Source organism: Phaethon aethereus, assembly GCF_964289735.1.
Source record: "Phaethon aethereus genome assembly, chromosome: 3".
In the NCBI taxonomy this organism is placed as follows: Eukaryota; Metazoa; Chordata; class Aves; order Phaethontiformes; family Phaethontidae; genus Phaethon; species Phaethon aethereus.
In genome coordinates, this window is record NC_138576.1 from 104333529 (window position 1) to 104355556 (window position 22028).

General features: G+C 43.4%; 1 protein-coding gene across 1 annotated transcript; it reads left to right on the top strand.

Annotated features, from left to right (window-relative positions):
• Nucleotides 1-251: 251 nt before the first annotated feature.
• On the top strand, nt 252-21631 carry DTL (denticleless E3 ubiquitin protein ligase homolog; the record flags this gene model as incomplete). Its single annotated transcript, XM_081997508.1, has 15 exons — nt 252-297; nt 453-578; nt 1633-1731; nt 2059-2120; nt 2214-2334; nt 2805-2870; nt 4041-4156; nt 4841-4914; nt 5847-5950; nt 6955-7059; nt 9136-9248; nt 12899-12988; nt 15165-15303; nt 19180-20042; nt 21563-21631. The coding sequence occupies 15 exons, from the start codon at nt 252-254 to the stop codon at nt 21629-21631; spliced, it is 2193 nt and encodes a 730-aa protein (XP_081853634.1).
• Between the last annotated feature and the right edge of the window lie 397 nt (nt 21632-22028).

Here is a 22028-nt window from a genome sequence, read left to right on the forward strand (position 1 = left end):
AGGCGCGCGCCAGCCGCGCGCCAGCCGCCATAGCGGCCGCAGACACTCGCGGCGGCTGCATCCCAGTGAACCACTGGGGGGTGGGTGTGGTCTGGAGGCCCTGCCCCTCTGCGCCACCCAATCAGAGGAAGAGGGCGCGGCGCAGCCGTCGCCTACTGCCCAATGAGGGGCCGAGGCGCGTTTGGCGGTTCGGTCGGTGGCGGGAGTTGGCGCCACGAGCCGGGTCCGCGCGCGCCGGTTTCTTCTTGGCCATGCTGTGCCGCGCGCTGCTCCGCCGCGCCTCGGCCGCGCCGCCCCGTGAGTACCGCGGCCGCCCGCTACCCTAGCAGTGATCTCGGAGCCCCACGGGTTAACCCCCTCCTCCCCCGAACGGCCGCTGTGGGCGCCTCGGAGCTCCTCGCGTCCGAGTCTGTGGTGTCCGGTGCGGTTACGGTCCGTCTGTCTCGTTGTAGGTCGGTCCTCGCCGCTTCCCCTGCAGCATCTCTTGGATAGCTACCAGTGCAGCCAAGAAGATGACCACCTGTCTTACGGGGAAACGGGAATGCCGGTCCCTCCTTTCGGCTGCACCTTCTCTGCAGGTAAAGTCACCTTCCGAAAGGCCCTTTTAAGGGCCGGCTGTCAGCTTTTTGTTTATAAATATGTCTCATGATTTGGTTTCAGAGCCTCTTGTTTTAAAGTGAGCTGGTAATAGTGTCCTTGCACCTAGGTGTGATATAAATCGGGTCCTGGTGCTCCTGGGTATACTGGTGGAAAGTTTTCCCTTAAAGAAGCAGCTACAAAGCATTTATTTTAGTGTCTCGTTGTTTCAGCTTCACCTGTTTCGAGGTTGGTGACAGTGCTAGGCTAGACAGTTGAAAAATTGGCCTTTCTTCAAAATATATAAAAGATATAACAGGATGGAGAGTAGTACATAGAAATCAAAGAGGTGGATGGATGTCACTAGGCTGTTACATGTCGCGTTTCCCCATGGTAAATACACGACGAGCGAAGTAAGCGTGGAAGCTCCTGGATCTTTAGGGCAAAACTCTTTCATTTGTAGTACTCTAGTTTTGGTGTGAGCTTATACATTTCTCCAAGGCAGCTTCCTGCTTTTCCAGCTCAGATCCACAGAAAGCGCTGGGGGTTGTAGATGATAGGTACTACAGATACAGAGAACTATAACTGGAGAACTGTTGTAGCTGATGAAAGAGGCCATTATCTCAAAAGTCACTCCTGGAGCCATTTGATTGGTGGTCAGGCATTGGAACAGGCTGCCCAGGGAGGTGGTGGAGTCATCATCACTGGAAGTGTTCAAAAAACGTGTGGATGTGGCGCTTCAGGACATGGTTTAGTGGGCATGGTGGTGTTAGGTTGACAGTTGGGCTTGATGATCTTAAAGGTCTTTTCCAACCTTAATGATTCTGTGATTCTGCGATTGCCCATGTATAGTAGTTCCTGAATGGAACATATAGAAAAAATGCTTGCCAATATTTCTGCATTTTGAACATTTAAATTGCTATGCAAATACTGTTTATTTCACAGCCATCTATTTGCTGTGTACCCTATTTAAAGTGTCTGTGGCCCTTCACAAAGAGCAGGGACATGATTATGAATCATCTACAAATACACAAATACATTTCAATTTCTTTTCAGCCCCGAATTTGGAGCATGTACTGGCAGTTGCAAATGAAGAAGGATTTGTTAGACTGTATGATACTGAAGCTCAAATTACCAGCAAACTCATCTTTAAGGGTAAATGTTATATAGAATATGATCATCATTTGATGTGACAAGTACGTGATTTACTGGAATCAAAGAAAGCTTTTTGCAAGTCGTTTAATCATAAATGTGGGCAGTGCTTAAATCCTTTCGTATATTTTGCTGAGTCTTCTTTACAAAGCAGCAGCGTGAGTGTGCTCTTACAACAGTAGTAGTAGGTGAATTGTTCTGTGTAATTTGTCATGCCTAAGGCAAGCTGTTGACAAGTTTTCTGATTTCAGTGTCTGATGTTGTTTAGTCTGCTGCAGAATGCCACGCTGCAATGCACTGAACTAATCTTGGCTTTTATTTTCTTGTTAGAGTGGCAGGCTCACTCAAATGCTGTATTTGACCTTGCCTGGGTACCAGGGGAACACAGGATTGTAAGCAGTCTTTTGCCATCTAACTAACTATTTTTAATGCTTTGGCAACGGTGTGCAGAAAATGACTAAAGCTTTTTATTTTTCCCTCTGAAGGTCACTGCTTCGGGCGATCAGACAGCTAAGGTGTGGGATGTGAGAGCTGGTGAGCTTCTTGGCATATGCAAAGGTCACCAGTGTAGCCTCAAGTCAGTTGCTTTTTCTAGATTTGAGAAAGGTAAATATTTTCTCTTTTTCCCTTCTTTTTTCCCGTTGGCACATCAGTACTTTTGGGGCTAAAAAAGGGCTTTGGAAGCTGACAGTTACAAATAGCACAGGCTGACTGAGCAGTGACTCAGCCAGTGAAGTAAAACTAACTTGTTGGAACTTCACAGTGACCTGATGCTAACATCTGCACATTTCTGATGTTGGGCAATTTTAAGATATGATACCTACTTCCATACATTAGTGTGTACGTACTCTTTTCATAGGCAGGGTTTTCTAGAGTAGTAGTAAAAAAAGAATAGGAAGAGTAAGGAAACTAGTCAAAAAGCATGGCAGAACAATGGCCTGATTTTTATATTTCTAGGACTGGCATCACAAGTGTTGGGGCAGAAAAGGCAGAGGCACATAGCTGGCATTGTACTGCATGCAGTTAATTAAATTAACACTTTTGAAAACTAATAGCACTCTTTTTCTCTCCCTCAGCTGTCTTCTGTACTGGAGGCAGAGATGGAAACATAATGCTTTGGGATACCAGATGCAACAAGAAAGGTAATGGAACTTTCAGATATGTATCAAAAAAGCGCAGTATCTCATGTAAAAAATAGTACTCATGTACTTGTTGGACTAATGCTTTTGATTACAATATAGGCAACACTTCAGTAAGAAGAGGAGGATTGTCACATAACAGTGTACTGCTTTAGTACAGTAAAAGGATGGACTAGGTATTTCTTCTATGTACAATACATTTTTCCACTTTGTAACAGTCTCAGATTTGCAGCTGTCTTGATAATAGCCTGTGTATTGGTAAGGAGATAAGGGGGTACAGAATACATCCCTGTTTGGAACAGCATGCAAATAGGTGGGCTGGGTGAGAGTGCTCATGTCAGAGCCATACAGAGGTATGAAGCAAAGCTGGAAGGCTCCTGCCAGAGCAGGAAGGCAGGCAGAAAGTGCAGGAGCAAAGGAGCTTGTGAGTGCTGGGAGCAACTGAATATATTGTGGGAACACCTACAAAATGCAGGGTGAGCCCATTCTGCTCCTCTCTTTCTGTTTCCTGGAGCTTTTCCTTCCCCAGTCAGATCATGCTTTTGTGCCTCTTCCCCGTTCCCTGCTCTGTCCCAGCAGTTTCCTGGCCTGTGCTGCCAGAACGTGTCTCACGCTTCCATCCGTCCCAGGTTCCCTGGCTTTTCAAACTGGCAAGTCAGGAAAAAGAGAGGCTCCACGTGATTAAAATGGAAGGTATAGGAAAAAAGTAAAAAAGTTGCTTTACTCTAGCAAAGCAGTAGGTTTCATAAAGTGAGAAGCAGCAGACAAAGGCTAAATAGAAAATTATGAAATAGAGTGGAAAAGCACTGGAAAGCTTCCGGTGAGTGCAATTCTGCTTGGGATGAGATGGGTTGAATGCTCCAGGATGCATGCTGAAGACCAGACCAAGGGGTAATGATTTCCAAAGGCAGTGTGCCTAGGCCAGTTTTAGTTTCAATGCCCACACTACATTGACCTCTGTAATATTTTGCAATATGTGCTCCTGTTTTCTGCTCTGTTCTTCTCACCAGTTTTGTGTGTAACTAACAATTTTTGTTTTCAGAATATATTAAAGATTTTAAAGGTGAGTCTCAGCTATTTTTTAGGACTTATTCCAAGCTGATGCCTGTTTTAATAAAGTGATAGCAAAATTGCATAGAAACTATGAATTGAGATGTCTTTGATTTCTTTCAGATGGATTTTATAGGCAGGTGAATCAAATCAGTGGAGCACACAATGTGATTGACAAGCAGCCTCCTTCCAAACCGAAGAAGAAGAGGCAGACCCTAAGAGGACTTGCTCCCTTGGTGGTAGGTATCTGGGGAACAAACAAAATGTAGGTCTCTCTTCTGAGGACAATGTTATTCATAGAAGTCTTCCAAAGTAACTATTGTGAGAAGTATTTGGCTTGAATGTGGTAAATGCTTCCATTTATCTTTGCAGAGGTAGGGTTTTCTGTCATGGTCACTTGCTATGGCTAATTTTAGACATTGCTTAGTTGTCTAACAACCCACGTGCTGTCAAAGCCATCTTTGTGCAAATGCCATGTGAAAATACATCTTTTTTTTCCAGAGAGGAAAGGAGTGGCCAGCATTCCATTTTTGATGGGGGAGGTAGGGAGGGTTGTGATTTTTTTCTTTCCTTTTTTTCCCCCCTAATTTGATCACTCAAATTACTGCCTTACTAGAGTAAGGCCTGGTCTTATTTAATCTATTAAATCTTGTGATGAAGGCAGCTCTCTTACCTCTGATTATAATCAGAGGTATAAGGTATAATCTCAAACTGCTGCCCCAAACACTTACTGCTCAGCAGCAGCTTCACTGGTGGGAGTGTTCGAAGGATTGTTGTGTCCTAAATAGTATCTGGTATTTCCAGGTTCTCCTGCCTGGCTAGGAGGAGGTTTTCTTGGTATTCATTTGGCCTTGAACTAAGCAGGAAGATCTTGCTGAACTTGAGAGGAAATGAAGTTTGGGTTTTTTTCTTTTCTTTTTAAGGATTTCCAGCAGAGTGTAACTGTGGTGCTACTTCAGGACAAGCATACTCTTATCTCTGCAGGAGCTGTTGATGGGTAAGGAGGACGGATGCCTGCTTTTCTGTCTGTTCTGTCTGTTCTTCTTAGTGGCACAAAAACATTGGGAGATTTTTTTTCTAAGATCACTCAGTGGCCCACAAGGCTAGAGTTACTATTAGGTAACATCAGCAGAGCTATGCTGCCAGCTTGTGTTGGCAAAGCTGAATGTTGCTTTTCTTCCTTACGGGAGATCACAGCACTGGGACAGATGGTGCATATGTGGTAGAGGCTCGTTTTAGTGTCTTAGCTATGGGGCAGAACGAGAGCAGTTCTTATCATCTCTCTCTCTTCTTGTGGACCTATGGGACCACACATAAACAGACTATTGTTAAACAGTGAACAGTTTTGGGATGCAAGTGCGTGGTTAGTGCCTGGATATGTGTAGGCGTGCTTGAGAAAATGTTGCCTTGAGTTACAAAAGATGCATTCTTTCAGGTGCCAGATCCATTGCAGCATCGTGGAGCTCAAGCAAACTGGCTCAGTGATTAGCATGGAGATTACCCTCTCAGGACTCGATGTGGTCAGAGCCTTTCTGAGGCAGATAAGATTGAGTCTCCTGCCTATGGCTCGTGAGAGAGGCTTGCTCCTGGAGAGCAAGAGAAAAACTTGAAGGACTTCATTTTTAAAACTACAAGTCAGGAGTATAAAGGCATCCTTGTATTTCCTTTTACTAGTTGAAGAAAGGTGACTTGGAGGCTCTTGTTGTATCTTGTGCTATTTACAGAAGACAGTGCTGGTTCCTCATCCATACCCAGCAGAGCAACTCTTTTGCTTTCACCATGTTTCTTCTCTGCTTCTGCTCAGTTGTGCTCCTTAGCACTGGGCACTCCTCAGGGAGGAGCAACCTGTCTTCCTGTGCTCTTAGAAGGCCCTATCAGCATTGCAAAAGAAATTGTTAAGTTGAAGACACTTGTGCTTTTCTATTCCAGTGTGATCAAGGTATGGGACTTGCGCAAGAACTATGCCACTTACCGTCAGGACCCGGTGCCTTTCAAGTCTTTTTGCTACCCTGGGACCAGTACTCGCAAACTTGGTAAATTATTGAAGGATGTATTTGTTAAATGTGCAAAGTGAATTTAAGAAGTACTGACAGTGCTGTATCTTATCTTTTTAGCCAATTATAGATGAGACTTACAGGCTCAGCAGGCTATTTTGATTGCCGATAGCAAATTTTCAAGTTGAAGAGTGAAAGTGCTAAATGATAAAAATGATAAAGTATAAAAAAAATAAAAAGTATAAAAAATATTATAAAAACTTACATTTTCAGAAGTGGAGATGAGGGAATAATAGAGCTCTTGAGGTAGAATTTAGCTAGTCATTCTGATGCATGAGTAGAAGTCAGATTGAACTCTTTCTTTGCATTGCACCTTGCAAAGACAACGGACCGGTCTAGGTTTTTACATTATAACCTTCCAGAGTCAGACGATACTTGCAGCTGTTTGTTATCAAAAACAATAGCACTCTTGTTCATGTTGCTCTGTGCTTCTTTGTATCTTAACGCCTTACAATGCTCTGATGCAACACAGTAATTCCCGATGACTTGTCTAATCAACTATCCTGACGTGGTGATGGTCAGCGTCAGTCCCAAGAACATGAGGGAAATCCTCGAGGAGCTGATTGTGAAATAATTTGCTTGCAGGGGAAGATTTTTCTTGAACCTAAATGACTAGCAAATCAGAGGATGACTTGTCCTACCAAAACATGAGGGTTTCTATTTATTTTTAATCTCTGCTTCTACAATTGGTTGTTCCTGTTATCCATTTGGAACTATCAAATAAATCACTTGCCAGCTCTGAAGGTGGGATTCCTCTCTATATATCACTCTGAATCCTCACGAGAGAATGTAGATGTTGTTCTAGAAACTTTCCTTCTCAAGCAAGTGCTCTGTCAAACAAACAAACTTGCCAATGACAATCTCATACATGATAGAGATCCTTTCCAAATTTCCCTCTCTAGGCATTTCTTTCAGAATGCCTGTTTTCCAAAATGTTTTTTGTGGAGTTCTTTCTTATGAAGAACTTTTATCTTTGCCTATAGGATATTCTAGCCTGGTTTTGGATTCCGCCGGTGCTAATCTGTTTGCTAACTGCACTGATGACAGAATCTACATGTTCAGTATGACAAGTTTAAGGGCCACTCCAGGTAAGCACGATATCTGTGGAAATAGCTGTGAAAAATACGTGTTACAGAGCATAGAAAAGCAAGTTTCTCCCTATGACTTAGAGAGAGACCAGCTTGAACATGTAGGAAACCTATTCCATTGGGCTCTTATGTCTAAAGCCACCCGGGAGAGAAGGCACGTGTTAAGGGCTGTTCATACTTTGTGTTAAGCTATCCACATAAAATTAATAGCACAAAAACTTACAGAAGTGCAGATACTCGTTCACCCAGACAGAAACTAATGGTAGTTCGCATGTTGACTCTAGTTATTTGGTGAGGAATGGCTAGTGTCCAGTTGCTACCCACCTGAAGCACGTTTGAATCGTCTGCTTACTAGCAGTGACTGATTTTTCAAACTCTTACGTATGAATACATGTAAAATGATCACTTGATATATTGTATTCAGATATTTGAAGGTGTCTTTTAAGTTTAGCTTCTACTACAGTTTCTGGGAGAAAACATCCCGAGAAATTGTGGAGATGCTTTAGCTTTTTAGATTCCTTCAGCTCTGCATCTGTGACCTTTACGTTGACAAGATGGCCCACAGCCTTTGGTGCACTGAGCTGCTTTGTCATAGGCAAGTGACCGCTTCTCAGAAAGCAGCAAAACTTATTAGCTGCATTCCAGCCAGACACGTGATTTGGTTTCCACTGCCTTTTCTCAGTCTCTCAGTTATTTGAAATTAAATGAACAATGTGTCCTTCTGTCTGCTCTTCAGGAAGAAAGTCTAGTGGGTGGGAATGCTTCCAGAGTCGCGAAGTAGTGCAAGTAGTAAATATTAATAGGTCAGTTGTTGAGGTTAACTCCGGGTGCCACCACTGAGCTGTGGAAATACACTCACCGGCCTGTCTCCCCGCAGGAGCAAGCTCTCTCTGAAGCACAGGGCATCCCACTCTTGGCCTCTTCATGGAGCTCTTGCCTTCTGTGTGCAGCCGATAAAAGCCGGCGAGCAATCTCGATCCATCCAGCTGGGTGAAACGTGCGGCTTCTCTGTGTGCCGCTGTTCCCGCAGAGGGCAGCGCCCGCCCACGGGTTGGTGCCTCTCTGCTCGCTTGCCGGCTTTTCTTCTGGTTGCAGCTCCTCTTACCTAGTCTTGAGGCAGCTTTAGTTTGCAGGGGGATGTGAGGAGGCCTCGCCGTAACAGGACTTGCTGGTGGGTCTGGCTTAGGAAGGGGCATGCTGTCTGGTAACCGCTGCGCTGAGAGAGCTGTGGGTAACGAGAGATGTTTTGGGGTCTTGCAACTTTTTGAAGACCACCAAAGGCAGCCACGTGTCCTCTGGTCAGTGGGTTGCCTCCTTTGCCAAAACTACTATTCAAACAGGGCTGGTAGAGGGGATGCCAGCCCTGCCTAGTGCTACATCAAGAAACTTGCCCTTTCTGCCCCAAGGAGAGGATGGGACATGGTGTGGCCAAATGCTCTAGATCCACACTCAGCTCCTCTGCCAGCTGCTGGCTCTTCAGGCCCTCGCAATAGGGGGAATGGCAGCCGTTCAGGGCGATGATTTCAAGGCTTTAGCGAACACCACTGAGGTGTTAGGCGCAGGCAGCTGGCGAGCGTGGCTGACACGATGCAAGTTTTGTTGACGAAATAAAGATGCTGGCAGCAGAAGGAAGGAGCAGCAAGCACCTTTGTTGCCACCTAGGTAGAAGAAGGCTACGTTTTCTGTGCGACTGCCCTTGTTAATGTAGCGGGGCTGGTGACGGCGGCTGAGGGAGGAAGAGACAAGAAACCTTAACAAGAGTAGTGGGGCAGCCCAGGTGATGTCTCAGCCTGCTTGTGGTATGGGTCAAGCTAAAGCTTTAATGAAACTGCCACTGCTGCCTAATGCTGTGGAGAGAGCTGTTGCTTCATTTGGGAAGCCTGAAGGGCTCCAGTTGAATAATAAAAACTTCCTGCTGCCAGAGCCCCAGAGCAGGGAACAGTGCAACCACTTTCTCCAGAGGATATGTGGCTAGGCAGGAAAAGCCTGTAAGATCAGCCCTCCTTGCGCAACGGACTCCATGGCTGTGCATTGAGTGGGGCTTTTATTCTCTTTTTTTTGCTTTTCTCTTCACAGTGTCCGTTTTCAGCGGGCATCAGAATTCGACCTTTTACATCAAATCCAGCACCAGCCCAGATGACCAGTTCCTGGTCAGTGGCTCGAGTGACTGCAACGCATACATCTGGAAGGTGAGGCAATTGGGAGAGACCCAACCATGCAACCCGGAGTTGCTCCGCTCTTTCATTTCATTTGCTTTTCATGTCCATGTAGGACATTCCCTACCTCCCACTCCTACTCAAAGCAGCGTGGCGTTAGCTCCTGGCATGTTGTGCCCAGAGTGTGTTTGTTGCTGTCAAGGCTAGATGTAACTGTTTAATGCAAAACAGAGCTAACCTCCTGCCATCAATACATCTCTCATCACTGCTGCTTATTGCAAGTTGCTGATCTTAATCTGGTTTTAATGAGCGTTAAAATCCTCTTTCAATCCTGTTGATTCATCCAGCTATGACAAGTAGACAGACAGTTCTCGGTTCATATTTAGCAATGGAGCACATTTGCAGAAACCTAACAATTAAATTGTTTTAAAGGGCACTCTTTCCCCCCACCTCCCCTTTTTCCAGTTCTTCCTTCAGACATAGCTTTTTCTCATGTTTAATTTACAGTAGTTAAAGCCTTTGTATTACAGCAAGGGCTCAGCCAGAGCCTTCAGCAAAATTCCAAATCACCGTCTGACAGCCGAGAGGCTTTGTCACTTGGCATCTTGCACTGACATGTAGGAAATGCAAATGTCACAAAGTTAATAGCAGGGATCTCAGAATAAGGTGTGCTTCAAGTTCTGTTCTCCATACTTGACAGCCATATAGGAACAGAGTAGACATTGAAGTAGAACAGACAAATCACAAGGTGACTGCATATTTCAGGTTTGGGGTAATTTTTAGGGAATGCTGACTTGTTTACCCCTTTTGTGATGAGTTTGAAAGTAAAATACAAACCTTTCAGAGCAGAGGGTCAGCCTGCTGAGGTTGTGGTTTGAGCATGTAGTCTCTTTGATTTGCAGAACACTTGTAAGCAGTTAGGTTGCTTACTCAGTAGTAGCAGGAGTGCGGTAGCATGGCTACTCCCATGCCAAGTGATGTAATTTTAACCTTCCTTATGTTCTGTGCAAGTTCAGCAAAAATGCCTGTGCAAACTTGAGTTGTGCATCCTGCGTTTGTGTGTTTTGGTACATTCTTGGAACACAGGCTGGGACTGGGTTGAGAGCATTCAAGGATGTCATTACATCTCAAAGTTTATGCATTCAAGCACATTTAAAATGCATTTGTGTACAGAAGTCTTCTTTTGCTATCACATGTGAGTGACAGATTGTATTGCATATTTATTAAACAAATCATCAGATGATCACTTTTATTTTAATCCCATAGTCCTGTTAGAAAGTGGGATTTCCAGCGAAACTGCCTCTTTTGAGATCTGTCATACCCAGACCTTCTTAATTTGTTTTCAATGTTGGCAGATTTTACTGACTCTGAAACATATGTATCTTGTCCTGGGATGAGGACTTACTATGCTGTGAAAAAAACACGGTTAGATATTGCATGAGCAATTAACAGGAAATGTTGCAAAGAACTTAATGAAGAGTGCTAGCTTTCCATATCTAGAGAGGAGTGAAAGGCAGACCAAGACCTTGTCCATCCAGTTCATTTCTTTGAGAAACTTTTGCAGCAGTGCTAAGTTGTGTTTGGGTCAGCAATTCCCAAGGAACACTGTGGCTAGAAGTTATTGCTGACAAGGATGCTGTTTCAGTCTGTTTCCATATATAAATCACTTCCAGGCAATGAACGCTTGCTTTATTGTGTTGGGTTGGTTGTTTTTTTTTTAAATTACTAGTCCATTGATTAATGAACTGACTCTTGAACAACTCTAAGACTATAAAAATGAGAGACCAGAGAGGTTTCTCTCAGCAAAGATGGTCCCTAGCTGAGATACCATCCCGGTAATTAAAAAATGACCTTTATAGACATATACTTCCATTGTCCTTCGAGTCATTTGGTATGGACCACTTTGAGGTGAGCTTATTAAGTTACCTTTTGGTCTATCCCAGCATTGGAATTTAAGTGCTTCTGTATCGTATGATGCATAAAACTATATACACCATTTTATGCTTAATCTTGAAGATGGATACAAGGGCTGTTTCAGTGAGTAGAGTAACTAATGAAGTCTCATTTCCTAGGTTTCTTTTTTTAACGTTTCCATAATAGCTTTAACTTCCCCACCAATATTGTGTCAGATCAGGCAAAAAGCAGCATGTTCAATGGCTAATCCTGACTTAACACGCGCAGACTGGCCGACTGTCTTCTGCCAAACACAGTGGACACAGCTATAAATATGCGTCCTCCTTTAGTTTACGGTAATATAAGTTGGGTGTAGTTGGTTTAATTTACACTAGTATAGTGTAAAACCAGTGTGTCCCAGCAAGAGTAATTCTCTTCCTCTGCTTTCCTTTCAGCAATCAGTGGCTACTGGACCGCTATTGTGTCTGTTATGTATGTAGAGCAAGATTGCTAGTAAATGTAAATGAAGGTGTTCTCTGCACTGAGATCTCCTGTTGTTTATTCCCTAAATAAGGATTTAGTTTCCATGGTATTGCATGTTTCGGCAGTGAGGGGAATACTCTGACCAAGGCATTTAGTGGATATTTAGTCAAGTGATTGCCTCTGCTATGCCAGGAAAAAAAAAGCGGCCTGTTAAGATGAACCTGTTTGTATCAGAACAACTTTAAGATCTGAAGCTGGATGTTCAACTGCGGTTCTGCAGGCTGTTGTAGGAGGTGATCCACAAGAGAAAAACTTGTGTGTAAATCAGAAGCCTTCCCCGATGTCTTGCATCTTCCTTTGAAATCTATATGCAATGTCTAGTCCTTTTCGCACACAGTAAAGGATCTGTTCATTCACTTAGTCATTTATGCAAATCCCCTTGATAAGTAACCCTTATAATGTCACATCAATAGTGGTGACTCATAGCTTCAGAAAGGATTGCCTTCTGAAAGCACGCAAAACATGGATATAATCTGTGTGTGTGTTTTCTTCCTTAGGCCACTTAATGCTAACTTCAGCTGTATCTGTCACTTACATGAGCTGTAATCATAGATTAATAGTCATACTGTGGAACAGGAGAAGGGTTTTTGTGAAGCATCTAAGAGAAACAGAGATAAGTTTAATGAGCATGAGTAATTTAGGGAGCTTTTCTGTGAACTCTTAAGAGGGTCTCTGGTCCAGCTGGTTCGTTGGAGGAGGTACAGGCACTTGGCAGTTGCACAAGTGCCAATTCTGAAGCTAGTGAAGGTTCATCTATAGGATTTTGTTGGTGGTGGTTTTATTTTTTTAATAAACCATTGACTTGTGATTGGGACATTTGTAAAACAGCAGCAGAATATATTTGCCTATCCTGATTCAAAGTATGAGCTTCTCAAACTTTTAAGCATCTTACATAGAACAGGTAGAGGTACTTAATATAGTAAAATGCTTGTGTCTTGTTTTGGGCTAACAACTCTGGAGGCAGAAATCCTGCGTGTCGCAGGAATTGGACAAGTGTTTCCAGGCAAGTCAGTACATCTCAGTCCTGACCAGCTGCTTCACCTCTAGAAATGAAACATGAACTGATTCTTAGGGCTCCATCAGTTGTTGCCTCATGACGCTGAGAGCATTTCATTTATCCATCTCATATAGGAAAGATGGAAAGTATTCACATGCTTCACAGGTGGGCTGTGGGGTCTTTTCTTAGTGATGTATATTAGGCTGCAGGGCTTCTGATTGTGTCCTTGTTTTTCTATGGAATTTTTAAGGTTTCTGAGCCCAGCCTTCCTCCACGGATACTCATTGGTCACTCTCAAGAAGTTACCTCCATTGCTTGGTGTCCTTCAGACTTCACTAAGGTTTGTTTTCTGTGAAACAACAGATGTGATGTGGCAACATCTGTTTTTCAAAATTGCAGCAGTATTTGTTTATTTGGGAGGAAATTTTTCATCAATAATTTCCAAAATTGTTCATTTTGGGGAGGCAGTAAACCAAGCTTGTCACATGAGTACAATGTATCAGAACTTTTTCATTATTTTCAAATAATTTAGGCTATTTGATAAGATCTAGGAAATTGTAAATGAACAAAGACCTCACCTGATGAGACGCTACCTGTAAGAGACAAAACTGTGAAGCCATTTAATTAGGGCTTTCGTAAGACAAAAGCTTGTTTTGTCGTTCCACACGTACAGCTTCCTTACCTGTGTGACCATTGATACATCTGCTAGTCTAGTACAGAGCAGCAAGAAGTTTTGAATGCCCTTTAAAAAACATGTGGACTCTTTTCATTGTGACCTTTTTTCGAAATCTGAGCTGGTTTTGTGACATATTTTCTTGTACACCCAAAAACCTACAGTGAAATTGGGTCAGTAGTTATGCACCAGGCACCACTATAAAGAAGAATCTCAGAATCACAGAATGGTAGGGGTTGGAAGGAACCTCTGAAGATCATCTGGTCCAACCCCCCTGCCAAGGCAGGATCACCCAGGGCAGGTTGCACAGGAACGTGTCCAGTTGGGTTTTGAAGGTCACCAGAGAAGGAGACTCCACAACCTCTCTGGGCAGCCTGTCCCAGTGTTCAGTCACCCTCACAGTAAAGAAGTTTTTCCTCATGTTGAGGTGGATCTTCCTGTGCTGAAGTTTATGCCCATTGCCCCTTGTCCTGTCACTGGGCACTTCTGAAAAGAGACTGGCTCCATCCTCGTGACAGCCACCCTTCAGATATTTATAGACATTGATAAGGTCCCCCCTCCGCCTTCTCTTCTCCAGGCTAAACAGCCCCAGGTCTCTCAGCCTTTCCTCGTACGAGAGAGAACTGCAGTAGGAGATTGGGTCCGATGATTAGCCTAGCTCAAAATGAGAAAAAACCCTGAAAAATCCTAGGCAATGTCCTAATAATAGCCAGAGTTTCTTTCACCCCACAGTATTAAGCAAAGTCAGCCACTTTCCCTAGCTTGCACTATAGGACCAGGTCTTCCGAAAAGCGTTGCACTGTAGGAGGGTGGGAGTCTTGCAGGCAAACAGGAGGAATTGTTCTAGTTGTGTAAGATCCAAAAAAATATGAGAATTGGCATTTTAGATGAAATTTGTGATCTAGAGGTAGCCCAGCATCCTGATTGTGACATGTTGGAAATGCAGACCAATACAGCTTTTAAAATCGTTACTGACACAGGTAAGAAATAGTCAGCCATTGTACAGATGCCGAAGCATGAAGAAAAGTAGAAAATGCGGTGCTAAGACAGGTCAGGAAGCTGCTTGGAGTGATTTGAGAGGCAAAGTTGCTTTCTATAGGGTCAATATTGGTGTCACAGAGGTCAGAGTAGAGGCACTTTCCCATCCAGGTTACTATGAACTTTGGCCACAGCATTTCCTTTTTTTTGCTGCTGATTCCCATGTGAGTCACCAGTTAATCTGTCTGAAGAGAGCCATAAAATGTGGGCTGAGTGGGTTCTGCTGCTGCTTCAGATGAGATTCCGCGGATCCTTTTGGAGCGTGTGATGCTGTGGCAGGAATCTAGATCAGTGTTTCTAGCAGAGTTGGTTTTTCTGCCAGGTACTGCTGGCATCTGACTCTAAAGACATAGTGCTTAAGGCTAGTGCAACAGCCTTCCAATGTCACCTTCTCAGTGTGTTGCAAATGGTTGTCCCCAAGCAGAAAAGGTCCTGAGTAACAGAGACAGACCTAGATGCAGGTGCAAAAGGAAGCATGGCTGCTTTTCTTCACTGAGTGATTGACATCTCAGAATATGCCCTGGCCCTTCTTGAGGCAAATGGTTACTGGTGACTGATTTCTCTTGCAGAAAGACATGAAGGTGTCAGCCTTGCCTTCTTTAAAGCAACTACTGCTGTCTGGTGCAGTAATGAAACAGGAGTTGGGTTCTTTTGTTTGTTTTATGGGCAAATCTTGTACCCCCTCAACCAGGCTTCACCCTCATTCATATCAGCATGGTGTGTCAGGTGTAGCTGTTCTAGTTCACTTGGCCAGTGATCCATAAGACGTGTCCTGGTTACTCCAACAAACAAATTTATACTGTAGATTGCCACATGCTCTGATGACAACACTGTGAGGATTTGGCGCTTACGACGTCGTCCTGAGGAGGAGAAATCAGCATGCAGCAAAATCAACTTGGTGGGATGGGTCGCTCAGAAGAAACCAGAAGAACAACGTGGAGCAGGTAAGGCCCCTGAGCTGAGATACCTTGCTCTGTAACATGGCTTCTGAATTTTGATTGTTCTCTCTATCAACAAAAGCCTTTGGCTCATCTTATTAGTCTTCTATTTTTTTTCATATTAGGCAATAATTCATATAGCCAGACAAACACTTCTACTTATAAATACTTCTGCCACCAGTAAGACAAGCTGGCTGAAATAGCTCACAGGTATGCCGAAGTCTGTATGACCAGACTGCAAAGCAAATATTCATTCATGCAGCTTGTTGGGCTGCCATCTCCTCAGTGGGTATCAGCAGAGTTCAATATCTGAACAGCCAAAGCAGATGTCATGTGTGCATGCACTGTAGCAACAAGTCATGCTTTTTTTTAATATCAAATAATAACTGAGAGCAGGAAGGTCATATGCTTTTTCCAGTTTGCTAGTTTACCCAGTAAAGGGCTGATGGCACATATACAGCCTTGGAACTCTGAAGAGTTTCCTCCTGCCCAGGAGTTGAATTCTGCACAGATGTCTTTGCTGCTGCTACCAATATTACATCTCTTTCTTGAGCTTCATATAGTGCTACTGATTGTCTATACAAATGCCACATAGCGAAAGTACTTCAAAAATCCACGTAGCCAATCAAGATGCGATCATAATTCCAGAATTAATCAGTAGCGTTCATCTATTCACATGTTAGGGGTAGTTAACCAATGCTTAAGGCTAGTTAACCAGGCTTTCTACAAAGCCTAGGTGATCAGCTGAGCTATGCAGTGTGCTCTCTCAGCTAGCAAGCAGATCTGGGCTTTGTAGAGAAGCTACTCACTGGACAGTACCCTAGACCAGAAGAAAGGCGCCCTGGATCATAGCACTGCTTTGACTTGCCTGCAAGTTGCATTTTGTTACAGTAGAGTAGGTGAAAGGAGAATAAGCCCGCCAAAGAGTGAAATAAGATGAGCTGCTCTGCAGAGTAGCTCTGAAACAAAGAATACAACAGCTTCCCAGCAGCTACTGGTGTGACTTCCTGTGTTCCACCTATCTTTTCTAGCCACCCTCCAAATGAATTTCACCTTGGCTGACACAAATAAAGGCTGAAGGTCTCCAAATCCCACTAATGGGATAACATTACCTCTAACCTTTTGCCAGTGAGTAACAGTCTTGCAGGAAGTTTGCAGGACAATAGCAGGGAGAGTGCCAGCTCTGCTCCGTAGATGGTAAATGGTTTGTGTGTGCACACACTCTGCTTCAGGGAGGGCACAAAAATCTCTTTGTGTACTAATTTCAGCAAAACAGAAGTAAGCATAGGTCTAGTCCAGAAGCCTGAAACCTAAAGTAGCTTGTACACTAAAACTTTACAAGTCAGCTTTGGCAATTATATTAGAAAATTAACTTATTTGTCATTGCTCTTGCTGCATCAAAGTAACACAGGAGGGAAGAGGAAGTACACAGACACTGCAAACACAACAGCAGGCTTCCTGCTGACCTTGGCTCTTGAACACAAAGCACGTGCTATTAGAATATAGGAGTTATCTGCAGAGACTGATTCAGAGCTGGCAAGCAAAGTACTATTTCAGACCTGCTGAGATGAGATCTAGGTAGTTCCCCACCCATTTACGTGGAACAAATTGTGAGACTGAGGTTGTGGATTGACTGTTGACCTGTATCGTCAAGTGTAGCAAGCACAGCTTCCTTTTTTTGGCAATTATTTTTGTGGTTTCCCTAAGTTGCACTATGTTCTCTATGTTTTTGTGTAACCAAATTTCTGGACATGTTGTGACTCTTAAACCTGGAGATTGCTAATATCACTCTAGAAGATTTGTAGCTGGGAAGGTAGGAAACATCTGAAATAACCTGCTTTGCTGTTATGTGGGTTGACTGCAGGTATCTATAGTTTTGTACTACGTGCAGTGGCAGCATAAATGGAAACGGCTTGGAACTGGCTTAGTAGAAGCCTGAATAATGCATGCAGTCTTACCAAAAATCCTGATCTTCATATTCTTTACCTCAAGTCTGGGGATTTTTCCTCAGGTTTGGGTTTGCTTCTTGCCGTGACACCCATCCAACTCTCAGGATAGCTTTTTCCCTCCTACCCAGTGTCTCCACAGTATAACTTTCAGACTGGTTTGGGATTGAGAGTGCTCTTACCCAGCTAGTCATGTAATATTTCTGCTGTATGAATTTGTAGATGGTCATTAGAGATCAAAAGCTGCCAAGCTTGCTACTTCTCTTCTACCTCTAGGAGCTTAGATTTTTAAGTGCAAATAATTCCTCAGCTGAGATACTATTGTCTTGTAAGTGCTCACTAAAGTAAAGATTAGGAGAACTAATCTTGGCTGTTACTTTCTCCTAGTCCAGATTGAAGCAAGTTGTTATGAAATAGCATATTTTATCAGGAAAGGAGCCTTTAACTCTGGTTTATGTGTTAGAGTGATTTGTAGTGGGATCTGTTAATATGGGAACCTATTTAGTTTTGCTCCGATGCACCAGTATCTGTATATTGGAAACTAGATAATACAGTAAAAGGGAGGTTTGAAAGAGGCTTAGTACAGTATATAATCAAAGAATCATGTAGATGGTCACTCCACATGTTATTTGTGAGGCAGCCCAGCATCCTAAAGAAAATGTCAGGTTATTCACACTAGACTTCTTGTTGTTTTAGTTAAGTGCTTTATAGTATGGTGCTAATGTTGAGAATTAGGAGTTCAGATTAAACCCCCATTATATGGAAAATGTTCAGTGCTCTTGTGCTCAGCAGTGGAAATGAATAGAGTAACTACGGTGCTATCCTATTTAATTGCATCACCACAAGTTAGCTGAATGAGAAAGCAGGCATCTAACAAACCCGCTAACGTGTTCTCTGTTGGAGGGGGCCAGAAATTAAAAAAAAAATTTAAAAAAAAAAAATAAATTAAAAAAAGGCCTCTAATATTGCTGTAGACCAAGATCTTTGCTATGTATGATTCCCACTGTTACCAGTGAGGTCCTTATACCCCTACCTATGACTGCTGTTTTAAGAAGCTGGGTATTCAGAACCTCTTTTTTAAAAGCAGGCGGGTTTACATCTTGTCTAGTGAGCTCAAAAGCCACTGTGAAATATCTGTTTGGGAATCATTTGTTTTAAAGAAATAACTTGCTACAGCGGCAGATTTTATTTTCTTTGGAATTTAAGTCCTTGTTCAGGAGGTGAAGAGTTTCTCACATGTCCCTGGGTGTGGTAAATAACTACCATCTTCACACTAACATAACATCGCAGAAAATCCTCCAGCAAAAAGGCAAGAGAATGAAAGTATGTCCTTTCCTATTGTCACTCTTTTTTTTTCCTCATCTTTAAAATATGCACCTATTACTGCCTGACTAGGAGCATTACCCATACGCTAAGGCATTAGAGAGTGAGGCTTGGTATTGTGATTAGCCATGGGACCTGCTTACAGTACCTTTGTCCCTCCACTGAGTTTTGCAGCCGTTAAAGATGGTAGTGCAGGTGCGGACCAGCCTTGCTCTCAGGCAGCGTCTCAGTACAGAGCTGTCTGCACCGAGCCACTGCAAGGCTTCCAGCAAGGCTAGATAAACTTGGAAGATTCAAGATCTGTTTTGCCTGTCCACCGGTCCCTCAGCTTGTAGCTCATGTAAGAGTGCTTGTTACAGAAGGAATAGACGTCAGACATTACACAAACGTACTGTATTATACTTATGAATATGATACAGGATTTTACATAGGACTTGTACCAGTTTAACCAAAATTAGAGGGATTTATGCAACCTCTTAATTCAAAAGGGTATGTCTGAGAAGCAGGGTCATTGCTGAATGCATCTCCCAGTTGGAAGGGATGTTTATAAAAGGGCTGTCTTTAATCTGCTGTTCTGTGTGCCTCATAAGACTACTTATTTCTCCCCTGTCAGGGCCGCCAGCTAGCCCGCAGAGTACTCCTGCCAAGGCCTTCACAGCGGGCAGCCCGTGCATTTCCTCGCCACGGCCGGCTGCCTGTGCTCCCATTTATTCTGGAGACCTTCCCCTGTCTACAAATACTCTGACGGGCGCTCTCAAAACCCAGACAGCCACAGCCTGCACCCCAGCCAAGCGGAGTGGAGCCAGCCCATGCGCTTCTCCCAAACTGATCCCTTCTTCCAAAATGTCCATTAAACATTGGGTTACAAGGACTCCATGCTCTTCTCCTCCAGAAGTGGGGAAAAAGGTTCCTTCTCCTAGAAAAGCCCTGGCAGAAGTCACCCAAGGTCTCCTGGAAGCAGCTTGCCCTTCTAAAGCCCCACACTCGCAGTTTGAAAAGCGTGCAAAGAGAAGGCTTGACTGCAGCAAGGAGGGCAATGCGGGACAGAAGTGTCTGCAGGCCTGTAGCTGTGTGACTGAACTGGACCATGTGGCTAAGAAATCCAAGCTGAATTTATGCCACTTGGCTGCAGACCAAAAAGCTTGTGATGAAGGCTCTCTCAGCCTGGCTAACTTGGATAACGACTGTGAAGGCTCCAGCTGCAGCCCAAAAGAGCCTTCCTTTCCTGGAAGCCGTATTAATCCATCAGGCATTCAAACTCCTCCCCATCTTTTCAGATCTCCGTGTGGGAAAGACACTGAGGTAGTAGATAAGGAGAATAGTTCACCTGAAAGAAAAAATTGGTTGTCTGCTCTGGGAGAGAAGCTACGGACTGGCAGAGCTGGCAGCCAGACCACGTCAAAGAGCCCCTCGTCGTCTTGCAGTCCCAGTGCCAAACGACAAGAGGCTGTAGCAGCAGCCACTTCGCCGAAAACTGTAAGTAGGATGGTCAGTGACAGTGGTCATGAAAGAAATTATCCCTAGCTGCCACTCTCCCCTTGTTTGTTCTCTCCTGCTCAGGCATTCAAAGAATTATCTGATTCCTTTGATTATGGCCAAAAGGGATAATTTCTGGCCTAATAAGCCAGATACAGTAATGCTGTTATCTGCTAATCCCCTCCATGCAAGAAGAGAATTTTTAGGATGGTGATGTCCCTCATTTTAAAGGGACTTAGAGCACACAGGAGCTCAGAGATCCTCACAGTCCTCAGCTGGATGTTAGAAGGATCTGAAGTATCTGAAATACAGCTCTACTCTGAGGAGCACAATAATGACAGCACCTTTCCTGGCAGCTTTACAATTTATGTGTTTACTGTCACATCTGCCTGTTTATGTTACTGGAAAGCCACTTTAGCATTGGGAGAAAGAGCTAAATTCTACTCTAGCTCAGGTAGCAAAAGAATTTGTTACCCGTGCTAAAACCGTAGATCTAAATAATGCCTTCAGTTCCTTCAACTGAAAACTAGCAGAAAACAAAGGAATTGTAGAAGAGTCAGAGGGCAGGATTTGACCTACAAAATCCTACTTCTGATGTACGAGAAGCCGGGCACAGAGATCATCCTAGGATCTGAATGTTAAGCTTATAAAGCAGCTAAAAAAGTTGCCATGAGGGCATCAGTGTTTAACATGCAAGCTGAGAAATTATAATTATGTTTTTTGAAACAAACCAAACTTGACTCATCTCTGAAACTGGACTCCAAGCCCTACAGTGTCTTTGACTGAGCCTTATTTCAGTAACTGTTAGGTAAATTTTCAATTGTCAAATTTTATTTGTACTCTCAGTTGAATATCTGATGCTGGAAGTTGTTGGCATCATTAAGGCTTATTTTGGTATCTCATTTCTTACCCAATTTCACCTCTTCCAGCACTTCTGTCAGATACAAAGTGGGCAAGCCACCACTCCTTAAGTTATCCATAGCAGCTGAACTCTTCATATTGTGGTTGTACCAAGAAATCTTGGTTATAGGAAACCTACAACTACTTGTGCTTTATGCTGTACATGTTTAAACATGGGACAGAAAGATTTGCCCTGGAGAGAGATTAGGATAAGACAATTACCTTTCCTGCCCAGAATGCTCTTAGTTCAGATTTTGGGATGCTCCTGTGTTGTACTCAAAGCCTGAGGAGGTGCCTGGAATACCAGCAGCATTTGTTGAACTGCTACACCTTGGAAAGCTGCAGCTCTCTTATCTGCTGTGGGGAAGCTGAAACTGCAGCCAGAGTGCTTTTCTTATGGCAGTAAGACAAACCCAGGTTTTAGCCAGTGTTTCCTCTAAGTAGTAAGCCTCTTATCTGTGAGACAAACAGATTATAGTAAAGAACCTTTAATTTACTATCTTACTTGGGAAGCTAAACAAACTGGAGCAATGATGGAGGGGAGATGTTAAGACTCCTGCAGCATATGAACTATTAATCTAGAAACGTTTCTTGTTAGTTTTGGGTTTTTTTCTTCCTAGGCTGCAACCACTTCAGTTTCCATGAGGAAGATCTGCACATACTTCCATAGAAAGCCACAGAATGACTGAAGCAGCATGTGGCAGTTGCACCTGATGGATGTTGACACTGTGGTATCAAGACAAGATTTAGCAACGCTGACAACGATGCGCCGGGATTACACAGTTTGTTGTCAGACATTCATTAACTTGATGGTTTATTCTTCTGTTTCTAAAGCTGTTAACAGTTGAAGTCAACTGAGTGTGGAAAATCTGCACAATACTTACTCTTACTGACTTCAGATGATGGAATTTTTTTTGATAAAGTGGAGTATTTTTTACACGGCAACTGTTATAGTCCAAAGACAGCAACAGCTCTGCTGTGCATTGTTGACAGGCACATATAGCTTGTCAGTTTATGTTACTAATCTGCCGTTGAAACTTCCTCTGCTTAAGAATAACGTGTAAACCATTACACCCTCCTGAAAAG